Here is a 12,213-nt window from a genome sequence, read left to right as displayed (position 1 = left end):
TTCTCAAACAACATTGACAAGTATTCTGGGGGAATCCGATCCGACTAACGCATATGTGATGCCATATAAGCAGTTACCTTTCTTGATGTAATGTCACTGTAATATATCCGACGTAAAGAAAACCTATGTATGACAAAGCATGTTTGAAAATGTCTAAAATTAGATTATCTGTATAATTGCATAGGAAATCGAAAGTAGAATCTGGATCATTATATATCTTCTTTTATATACTTATATCAGCTTTTCTTGCAAGCACTCATTTCACGTCGACATATTTGTAGCTATTTATGGTTTCGTAAAAAAATGTTTATGTAATATCAATAGTTCTGATTGCAAAAACGAAATGTATGTAAGAATTAATGTTAGTCAAATTCCAAGTGAACGTGTAAACGTCCATACAAATACGAAACCAAATACAATTTTTGGGTTTGTTTTGATTGAAAAAATATTCCTACGCAAAATATAATCCTTCAATTGGAATATCTAAATTCTAATCATTGAATGTAATACTAATTACAAAATGCAATTTATAATGTATAGTATAATTTCTCAAATCCCTGATATGATCATTAAAGACTTTAATGTCAAAAGTAAATCCCGACATTTACGTCACTCGCGGAAGAATGTGTTGTAATCAGGCGAATGTTTTCACTTGTCACCTGTTCCAGGACAATGAAAGCGTGTTTTGAATATACCTTTATTTTATAGTCAGCTGGTTTGCCATCACGAAACAATATGGGGAACTGTTTTAAAACTCCTAGTACCGACGACATATCGTTATTACGCGGTCATGAAACCCAAGATGGAGCAGAGCAAGCACTCGGCCCTCCTCCGCCGTATCAGGTTCGTGTCACAATGTCAGACAGTGTTTACAAACAACACAAGGCCATATCGGACGGTCCTTTGTGGTGAAAAACATGCTTGATTCCCAGTAACTGTCCATACATAACGTGTTTTAACTGACGTCGCAAAGGTGAACGTTTTCGTGTTATCACAAACTGTTTCTTCCAGATAAATATGGCATAGATTATTGATTTAGTTAGAATACAAAAGCCATGATAGGTAAAGCTATTTTTAGCAACAAAGCTTTTGTGAAACCCTTCCTCAAAACATATTTACATAAAATGACTAACAACAGCATGGCGTACAGTAAATAAGTAACAAATAAAAATTATTTAAATATAAGATAGAAAATTAGATAACACATACATTTGAAAAATAATTATGAACGGTAGATCACAAATATATATAATCTGATTAATATTGCTTGTGAGTGAATGCGTACAGCGCTAGCTGTCTTAATAGAATGGGTATTACAAAAAACTACATGTAGCTTAACTGATTTAGATTTTGTCTAGAAAGAATCTATAACCAGTTTATTGATGCGTTGTATCTAGTATTCAGACCATGAATGAAGGTACATTTTAGGTAATGTTACAAAGCAGTTATCTTGAGCCAAGAGTATTTAATTGATTCAACAGAAACTGTAACCCCAAAATGGTGACTTGGCTCTCAGGATTTTATATCCTCAGTCATACATACGCTAAGGTCATCTTAAAATGGTGAACACGAAATGGAAATGATGAGACCACTGATGAACACATTTATAGTGCAGGCACACCAAAATTTTATAGTGTGGTCACACACTGAAATATCATACCCTTGACATGGTAGCGTGACACACTTACAAGTCAAAATATACTGACACTTTACGTTAAAGCAGAACATCAAGCAGAAAGCAGCAATTTCAGACTTATTTTGTCTCGTTCTGTTGGTAAGCAAAACTGAAAGGTTATGGCCATTCCTTGGCAGATACTCAGCACTAGGACCAGAAGTGTGATATTGTCAGGTGAAGATTTTGCCAGATGAAGTGTTAGGGAAGAAAAAATAGGAAGAAAGTATTCATTCATAAAGTTATAAATGATGTGACAGAAGAATCATTTAATTGCTAGCACTGTCTTCAACATTTTTAAACCCAACCCAACCCACCTTTAATGCCTTCCCTGAAAAACAAATCGGATTCTGCAGGGGTAAAATGTACATTACCCTATAATTACTCTTGGCAGGCTTGCATTGGTGATAGATATAGAAAACATAAATTGAATCTGTTTCAAATTCTGCACTAAATGTTAGTTAATACATCCTGAACGGTATAATGATCAGTATAGATTTTTTTTTATTAAATGATTATTAGTGATGACGTACATATCAGCCTCATATGTAGGAAGTATCAAATTAAATTTAAGTGGTTCACCTTTTATAGTAGACCAGGAAAAATCTTTTACAAGAGATGCATATCACATGCACAGCTGAGGTTATTAGCATTTTTCATTGTGCAGTTTTGTCACGGAAGTCCAAAAAATAAGCTGTATATTTCAACATTCAGCAACATTGCATTTGTATTTTTTGCTACCAAAGTGATGATCTGCCAAATCAGCATATTTTATTATATACCAGTATAGGTCACCCCAGGAAGCATAACTAGAAAACATAGACTTAAAACATATTTGATTAATATTGCAAGATTTGTTTCTGATGTACATGTGCAGCTTTTAAAAGTATCGATTCTCGAGCTCCCACTCATTCATGATTATGTAAATTGCAAGAAATGCACACCACAATATATATTTTTTTACAGTCGTGCAAATCTGGCACTCCTCCAGACATGTGCATATTTGTATTTTACACCGCAGTGATCATAGTGACAGTACTGCAGACATATGTTGTAGCTTTAAAGAGTGGCATGCTCCTTTGTCAAGGTACATGAATGTTATATAAAATCCTATATGTTGACAACACTTATAAAACATGTACATGTATATTAATACACAGGTACAAATGACTGACCCTAAATCTAGATGTATGTCAAATTAGTATTACCTGGTACTGACAATAGATATTACCGTAATGCGTATACCATATCAATATATAATGATATACATTTACTGTGACAGGAACGTGTGCCAGTGTACCACCCTGCCCCTAATGTGAGTCGGCTGGCCAACCAACTGTCAGAGGAGGAACAGATTAAGATCGCCAAACGTCTAGGACTGATCAGTCACCTACCTACAGGCGTGTACGACGGCACCAACAAGAAAGGCAGAGAGTAAGTACATACCCTATTATGTAAAGAGCTTGTAAGTCTTGTAGTAGCAAGATATCTAGTCATCCTTTATACCATGAAGGGTATTGGATATTATGACTGAACATAGCCTTTTCATAATCTATACAGGTCAGCAGCACTTAACCCTTTCAACCCTAAGAAATTTTAGTGGACTCTTCCATTGAATCATCATTTGAAATCCAATATGGTCAGCAGGGGTGAAAGGGTTAAAGTTCTAAATGTATTTATTTAAAAAAAAAATCATGTACACGTATGCAGATATGAACTTGAATTGCTTACCTAAACAATACATTAGCTGCACGCAGTGACATTACCCTGGCATCAATAGTCCAGGAACACAAATTCATGATGAAACTTCTGCAATTTAAATTGGAATATTCTAGGGGAAAAAATTGACATTTAGTCAGTGTGTGTAATATTATATATTTTATGGTACTGTTTATACAGAATAATATATGAAGTATCAGACTATTTTCTGTTTTATCTTTTTTCTGTTTTAACTTGGGGACAACATTTCCTTTCTTGCTCCGATCCATTACCATATTGTCCCTCAGACACAAACAAGACCTGTCTTGATTTAATGTAAGTTTTACAGAATCTTCATTTTTAAAACAGTTATCAATATATGGTTCACAAAAAAGCCCTTCTCCAACTTCAGAACTCAACTTTTGTGCTGAGGGAAGTTGCTTATTTGAGAATAGATATATGGTCACTTGTGTTTGCTGTTTCAGGTGCGTTATATGTATGAACGACTTTATACTGGGAGAGTGCCTGAGATTTTTGCCATGTATGCACACCTATCATAGAGACTGTATTGACGACTGGTTAATGCGATCATTCACCTGTCCGTCTTGTATGGAGCCTGTGGATGCAGCTTTACTCACAACATATGAAACCAATTGACACCAGAGACGTTATGGAGGACACAGAGACTCAACTGTCATACAGATTTGTTTTTTTACAGGGGCTTGATGATTTGTCTCTGTGTAATGGTGCTGGAGATGTGATATAGACTACATGTTATGACAGAATTTCATTCCTCAAGTTTTAAAAAGACAGTTTGGTAGAGTTGTGGATCTGAAAATGTGGCTGTGTGCAAGTGACACTTAAGCTACATAGTTTTGAAGAGATCTGCCGATTGTGACTGTGCGACTGCAGTGCTAGTGGCTGCAAAGACAAGCCTGCTACTGTAAATACAAGCTATATAGTGACTAGTTCCTCATCAAAACACACTTGATCCTGCACATTCAGTCAAGTTGTTTAAAGGTCTAGATATAAAACAAGGTAGTAACAGTTCACAATATGAAAGATTGTCCACAAGGTTTTGGTATACAGAGCTTTTTTTTTTTTGGTAAAATCAAGTTTATTAGTTAAGGTGTCTCAAATGAACCAATCGACATTGCCTTCACTTGGTAGATGTTGTCATTTGTGTTAAGGTGCCTCAAATGAACCAATCGACAATGACCTGTCAGCTGCTGTCATTTATGTTTAGCTGTTTCAAATGAACCAATTGACAGTGACATGATAGACATACAATTTAAAATAGCCATTTTGATTATGTCTATATATGGCAGGGTAAACTGTTTGTTTATAGAATAGGAAAACTATTGGTGGAAAACTATTGAGCTGTGAAATACAATGAAGTGTTTGTGGTTGAATGACAGTTGAACTGCCACATAGAACCTACCTTGACTAGGCTGTGCGGGTTGCACCTAACGTCATACCTGTATATATATGTTTTATACTGTGAATGTGCTTATTTTAGCTTTCTCAAATTTTACACAGCAAATTTTGCAGATTAGCTCAATGATGAACTGGCACATTCACAAAAGTTGCCATCGAAAAAAAATTAAAGCACAATCATGATATACAATAATGTATAACTTAAAGTGCAAAGTGATAAAATAAGAATATTGCAAAAAATGAGTACTGCTAAAATACGTATGTTTACAATATTAAGACTATTGTACGTACAAATGATGACATCATGTTAAACTATTGATCCCCAGAAACTGATCATCAACTCACTGTCCATCAATTAGTGTATGATCACGAATCACCATATGATCACATTATTATAGTTTATAGTGTCTACATTTTGAGTATGTAAAGAAAGCTCATTACATATATCAACACATTGAGGAAACATGTTTTCTGTGTCATATGTATATACGTAATGGATTTCTTTGTCTGTGCACAGTTTTGTATTATGTATATAGTAATTACTATACCAGAAAGTCTTTCTAGAAATCCTTGATCATTTATGAAATGATGTGATATCTCTATGGATTATGACTATGTGCTGGTACATTGTTTCCAGTACACTTGAGTGTTGTGCTTTACCCTTTTTTTGTTGCTTTTCTCTTGTTTTCTGCTTTATAACAGCAGGCTTTTTCTTCATTTAGGTTGCTAAGCTTTACCTAGAAATTCTTTATAATATCTTTTATTTAAGATAAAACAGTGTTGTTTCAGTACTATAGCTGTGCAACATACAGAATGCCAAAATGGCAAGACCTTTACTGTACAAATATATTCACTGTATGAAGCACCTTTCCTTCAAGTAATCTCTAATTTGTTCTCATCCGTATAAAATATACACAAACAATATTTCTCTGATTGATAAGCTGATCAACACAATGTCACAGAAACTGTTCTTTGATTTAAGATTTTCTTTAATCTGTTGAGGAAACCAAACACTTGGCTTTTAAATTGGTGTGTAAACTGAATTTTGACAAACTGGGTTCTATGCTGTTATTGGGGGGGGGGTAAAACTATTGAAATTGTCATTTTTAACGGAAGACCTATTCAAAGTTTATGTTACCGTACCATATTTTTCTCTACTGATTTAGTATGCGAGATTTTTTTCCCCATTTATTTGATATCCTTTTATTGGTGAATTAGAAAGGAATATTTCATGAGCATTATCAGCCCCAAAAACCAACAAGAAAATAAAATTAATGCTACAACTTTCAGTTTTAAAAGCCCCAAGGTGCTTACTACAGTGAATATATTTCAATAAACAAAGTACATTGTATAGTGCTTCAGTGAAAAATTTCTACTACTTTTAATGAACAGAGATTTTTATCCGACAAAAGTCATACTTCATGTTGAAAAAGATGATTTGATTATTATTCTTGAATGTTGTTTATTATTATCTAATATTGATCAGACCCTAAAGTGGGAAGATAAGTGTTTGTTATCGTAAATGCATTTAGATGCTGTTATTTATTATTTTATTTTTGTTGTTATAATCACTGGCTTTTATTGGTTGAGAATAGAGACATTTCTTATATGTTGGATAGTGGTAAGCTTCTTTTGTGTTATATAACAGTTATGTGGAATCTTTTGTGTTAAAACTGTTATGGAGAATATTTTGTGTAATAACTGTTATGGAGAATATTTTGTGTAATAACTGTTATGTAAACTCCTTTGTGTTATATTAAACTGTTAAGTAGAATCTCTTTAAATTATTATTGACCATTTGGAGTTTCATTTGGAGTTTCTATGTATAATAATTATCAGTTTCCCTTTAAAGTAACTGATAAGAAATTCAATAAGGATGTTTGACCTGAATGTATGTTTATAAATCATTGTATAATTAAATAATTCTGCTAAGACAAAATATTCCAAATTCATTTTTCAGATTATTGTTTTTTTATTTATTTCTCATGAATTTTTTAAAGAGCATTTCAAATAAATACACATTTCACATGAATGTATTCATTTGATACTGTAGGGAAAATTCCAAAATATTATACAGCTGTACCATACATGCCATATTTTTGGGAGACCAATAAGAGAGATTGATGATTATTTTAAGGGAGTTTTGCCTAAAATAAGGGAGATTTGTCGTGACATGAATATCGACATTTTTACTCAATTTTAAAGCAATAAACTAACTTTAGGAAAAATTCCAAACTATGACACTTTTGGCGAAAGTTCAACTAAATTACATCATTAAACAAAGAACACACCTATTTCAGACTGTAGATGAAGATCTTTTATATCGACTGGAAGCACTTATTTTTGGATTCACAATTTTTGTTTAAACATTGTTTCCCATACATGTTAGATGGGATTGTTAGATTTCAAACTTAGTGAGGTTCCACTGTTCATGTAAGCATCCTCCCTACACCGACATTTTCCTAAATATTACTCTGACTTGTATAATTATTGTAGCATATTGATTATGCTATTCATTTTTAGCTTCAATTCATCAATCACCTCAATATGATTAGGTAGATTTGTTAGTGTCAAAAGTATTTAGGCCTTTTATGAAAAAGGAAATTTCAGAAATTTCAAATGTTTGAAAGAGACAAATGGAAGTGTTTCTTTTGCAATAACAAAAGTGGAATATTCACAGTAAATAATTTATAAATATTATCAGATTTAATCATCTCAATCTCAGCATTTACTGCTGGAGTTTCTTGAAATATCATTTTCTATAACATATTAGTGCTGGTATCTGTATTTGTAAGTCACATGGATTATAAAAGTTGTTCTGTGTATAATTTGTGTGTGTATGGACAATACTGTCGCGCTGTAGGGTTAGACACATCATGGTGTTCGTTATATCTTGTAGATTTTGTTTAGTCATTTTAGTTTCACATGTTATTATTGATTATTATTGATGTATGATCCACTTGCCTTTACGTGTGAACTGTCACTGAATCAGAGAGATGTATGAGTGAACTGCTACATCAGTAAACAACTCAACAGATTGAGTGTATCGTTCTGTAACAGATTCCACAGTTTATAAAATTCATAGAGTTTGTTATACTGCCATCACATTTTTTTTCATTATTTGAAGACAAAATTAAAAAAACAAACTGATAAACATTGGGATCAATATTACAAGTGTTTGTCTAAATTAAGGCCTGACTGAGATTTATATTTACATTTTGGCAATAGAGTATTTATTATACTGTTTTAAATTTAATTAAATTTTACATTTCACCTGATGTGATTGAAAGACAGTCCTATAAAAATCCATTTGATAAGTTGCATGCTTTGAAATTGAAAATGTAACACATACTGATATTAAGATGGATTACTCACAAAATTTTCAAAATTTTAAAACAATAAATTGAAATTTGAAATCAGCAATTCAATAAAACAGTGGAATATTGTTGAATTTATGATAAAGTAAACAACATATTTTTCACTGTATTCTAACTACATGTAGTGGTAAAAACTGTTTAAAGCCTTTCTTATGAAGCCTGGGGACTTGTTTGCCAGATTTATATCTGAAATAAAACACTTGTCAAAATGAGTCGTTGTCAATCGCGGTATTAGATTTGGAATCCTCTGCTAAAAATATCTGAATATGTGTCAGAGAAACTAAGTTGCATGATCACCGAATTCCAGTAATTTATACAAAATGTTAATATTTCAGTACTTTATTTCAGTGTAATTTAACTAATATCATCCTGTTCTTTGGATATGAAGTGCAATATGTTTTATTTAAATTTTCAGGCCATGTCTGCCTCTGTCCAGTTTTAGGTTTGGTTCAGATCTTGTAATCCTGTATTAATTGCATGTACAATGTAGCTCAAGTCCAAACCATATGACATGGAACCAGCTATGAATATGTCTTGCCAGAATAAAAAAAAACAACAAACAAAAATTAATTACCTAGCCATATTTGGAAGCAAATATATACCCATCATAAGCATATATATATAACATATATCTTCAACAACATTACCCATATCATTTTTTTTACCAGAGTTACTTCCCTTTGTATCTTTATGTTCGATTACCTCCAATTATCCATATTACAATCCTACAGTATTACGCATGAATGTTTTCTGAAATAAATGTATTAATTACATAAGTAAAACATTAAATACAGAAATCATAGAAATAAATACAAAACAAAAGTTGTTTTTTCAGCTCGGTTAAGTTTTAAATTATTGAATTACTGAAAATTGAATGATAAAAAAACTTTATTCTCACATTTATGTAAACAAAATTGTGTTGGAGGCAAACAGTTCGAATTTGTCTGCTGTAATATTTTAAAACCGATTTGAATTCTTTAATCAGGTAAAACAGTATACTTTCCTTCCCTTAACAAGGATTGAATCTGTCTGCGTGTGTGCGTTGTTAAAGTTTCTATCGCCCTTTAGCTGTGTGCATGGTGAATCTAATAGCCCTAAAGCATTAATTAGATTTTCCTCGGGTACAGTATCTATATCCTTTCCTATGCAATCATTGATAACTTCATGATATTTCCATACTATGTCTGTTGCTTACATTATTGGTACAGTCTGTATATGTTTGTTATTCAAGTAGATACTGTTACAATATAGGCCTTTAATCTATGTAAGTAAGATGACTGATATGTTACTTTTTAAAAGTACCAGTACAGGAAAAGTCTGTTACCATGGTAATTTGTATTTCATTAAATGTCACACTTCATTTTGAATAGTCTGTCACATGTTTAGCTTATTATACATTAATTAGAAGTTTCACATAAAAATGTGACATCTTTGTTGTAATACTAACTTTGAAATAATTCTTGAAAAGTTTCATATAAGACTTTTCATGAACTCTGGCTGATCTAAACCCAGATCCTAATTATGAGCAGTCAAATGGCATAAAACATAAATAACAAAAACCTTATTACAAAGAAATACATGACATATCATAGCTGATCCTTTTTTGCATATTGAAAACTTTTTAATGTTTTACTGCAATAAAGTTAATTTTTATATTGTATTGATCAAATTATGGATTTGTTATGAAAGATATCTAGTGAATTAGCAGATAAATTTAAATACAGGAAAAATTAGAATACAGGATATTTAAATAACTTCAAAAACATCTATGTATAGTATTATGATAGATTATTGTGTGGATTAAGAAGTAATATTGATACATTCATCATTTGTCAGCAGTTAGTTAGTATATAACTAGGAGTGAGAGGTATGCGTGAGTATATTTGTGTTTAAGAATTGTTGAGCGTACATTGCCTGACTCCGACTGCCTTGGTTAGCCCTATAATGGGTGTCGCCCACAATATCATGTTTCCATTGTTCACACACAGATCTCCATGCAATACGCTGGTCATTTTGCCACAAACCAGATGATTACAGTGGTATCAATACATGACGCTCTGTAATATGGCGTGGCTTGTATGTGTTGTTAGTTACACGGAATAACTGTTGAAGAATAAACAAAGTGTGAGATAATCTGTGTTACATTTTATTTGTCTCCTCAAAAAGGGGAATGAATGAAATCTTCCTCTACCTTGAGGGTGTGACAAGAGAAATATCCAACCTGAGGGCGATGTTCTTGGTTGTCTCTACCCAGGCTCTGTTAAGAGTTAGACAATCAAGAATAACATTCCAGGGTTGGAGATTGCTCTGTCACGTTCTCTATTTAGTGCTGATTATTTTTCTCTCATCATACTAGCTTTAGGTCACTGGAGACAAAGTCTTTGGTGACTTATTCTAATGGCCTTTTGTCAGCTGTCGTCTGTTCATAAACAATTTACATTTTCAACTTCTTTTCAATAACCAAGAAGCCTAGAGACCAGATATTTAGCATATATAGCATGCTGGGGTGAAATGATATCAAGGTTGTTCAAATGAATGACCTTGACCTTAATTCGAGGTCACCAGAGTCCAATATGCTAAAATCTTTAACACCTTATTAAGCAAGTGACCTGATATAGGGTCTGTAGCATGCTTGGGCGAAGGGCTATCAAGAGTGTTGAAATGAATGACATTTACCTGCAATCAAGGTCAAAGGGGTTAGATATGCTAAAGTCTTAAAACAACTTCTCATTAAAAAGTCAAGAGCCCTGATATTGTGCCAGTAGCATTCTGAGATGAAGGGCTATCAAGATTGTTTAAACTGAATAACCCTGGCCTGTAATCAAGGTCACAGGATTTAGATATGCAAAAAAATCTAAACGACTTCTTCTCGCTAACCAAGAAGCCTAGATACCTCATATATTGGGCCTGTAGCATGCTGGGGTGAAGTGCTATCGAGATTGTTCAAAATAATTACCTTGACCTACTTTCAAGGTCACATGGTTCAAATATGCTAAAATCTTTAAACGACTTCTCATTAAGCAGGACGCCCAGCGACCTGATAATTGGGCCTTTAGCATGCTAGGACATTTACTTCAAATTTAAGTCATTGCAAAGGTATCAATCTCATGAGACCGTTAAGGACCATGCGCCTCTTGTATATCTGAAAAAAAGTAGTATTATAGAGTAACATAATGTTGACAGTGACGTGATGAATTGTCGACATGAAGTCATTGTATTGTTGCTAGCACGCTTCATCTATTATACCCTAGAGGTTGACCGAGAAATCACACTCTAGGGGGTAATAGGTACACCTTGATCAGGTTAAACGAGAGACAAAGCTTAAGGACAGGGAAACTGCCATCACTTTGCTGCATTTAGTGCTTGTGAACTTATAATAATGCAGCATATGTAGTTTGACTTTCAATTTTCCGCAAGCAAATAGTCTTGACCCAATCAAGGTCACATGCAGGGGTCAAATATAGACCAGATCATCTCGTAATAACTTCAGGAAAGTTTGAACTGAATCCAAATTGGAACTCGAGAAGAACTTAAAAATATGCATGTTCAGGAAACCATGATTGCCAATCATGTTACAAAAAATGCCACTGTGGCTGCCTTGTCGAAATTTGACGAGGTCGAAAAATAGAAACAATTTGTTGGCTTCCTTTTCTCACCAAACAAGAAATTTTAAAATGTCTTTCTCAATATTGCGGGTGTGGTGACTATTTAGGATATTGGGCCCACCCGAAAATAAAAACACGTGTTTAGGACCATCTTAGGATCCCACTGATGGAACTTGAGAGGTGAAGTTTGAAATGTGAAAAAAGTTTACTCACATCACTCTACGACATTATGAAGCACAATGACTATAGGTTATCCTGGCCCTCTGGGTCAGATTCGGGTCATCTGACTTAAAATCAAGTGGTTTAAATACATGGACTAATATCATTCCATGTTAAGGTGATACTATAGGGTCGGCAAATAATGAATTGTATCTTTGCGCCATCATTTGCTTTTTTGCAAAATAATTACTATGCCTTTCCATGC

General features: G+C 33.3%; 2 protein-coding genes across 2 annotated transcripts in view; one reads left to right on the top strand and one right to left on the bottom strand.

Moving 5' to 3' along the window:
• Positions 1–158, bottom strand: part of LOC117325826 — a 29,005-nt gene extending 28,847 nt beyond the window's left edge. The window contains exon 1 of the mRNA XM_033882313.1: positions 78–158. The gene's annotated coding sequence lies outside the window, so the exon portion shown is untranslated. The remainder of the gene's footprint in view (positions 1–77) is intronic.
• A 468-nt stretch (positions 159–626) lies between these two features.
• Positions 627–10,317, top strand: LOC117325825 (RING finger protein 11-like). Its single transcript, XM_033882312.1, has 3 exons — positions 627–843; positions 2,955–3,106; positions 3,856–10,317. The coding sequence occupies exons 1-3, from the start codon at positions 736–738 to the stop codon at positions 4,025–4,027; spliced, it is 432 nt and encodes a 143-aa protein (XP_033738203.1). The 5' UTR covers positions 627–735; the 3' UTR covers positions 4,028–10,317.
• The last annotated feature ends 1,896 nt before the right edge of the window (positions 10,318–12,213 follow it).

Source organism: Pecten maximus, chromosome 4, assembly GCF_902652985.1.
Source record: "Pecten maximus chromosome 4, xPecMax1.1, whole genome shotgun sequence".
Classification (NCBI taxonomy): domain Eukaryota; kingdom Metazoa; phylum Mollusca; class Bivalvia; order Pectinida; family Pectinidae; genus Pecten; species Pecten maximus.
Note: the sequence above shows the minus strand (reverse complement) of the source record. Positions and strands in the feature narration are given on the sequence as shown.

Coding starts and splice junctions, on each gene's coding strand:
- LOC117325825 (XM_033882312.1), top strand. CDS start 736: ATGGGGAACTGTTTTAAAACTCCTAGTACCGACGACATATCGTTATTA. Junction 844..2,954: donor GCCCTCCTCCGCCGTATCAG/GTTCGTGTCACA, acceptor TTACTGTGACAG/GAACGTGTGCCAGTGTACCA. Junction 3,107..3,855: donor ACCAACAAGAAAGGCAGAGA/GTAAGTACATAC, acceptor TTGCTGTTTCAG/GTGCGTTATATGTATGAACG.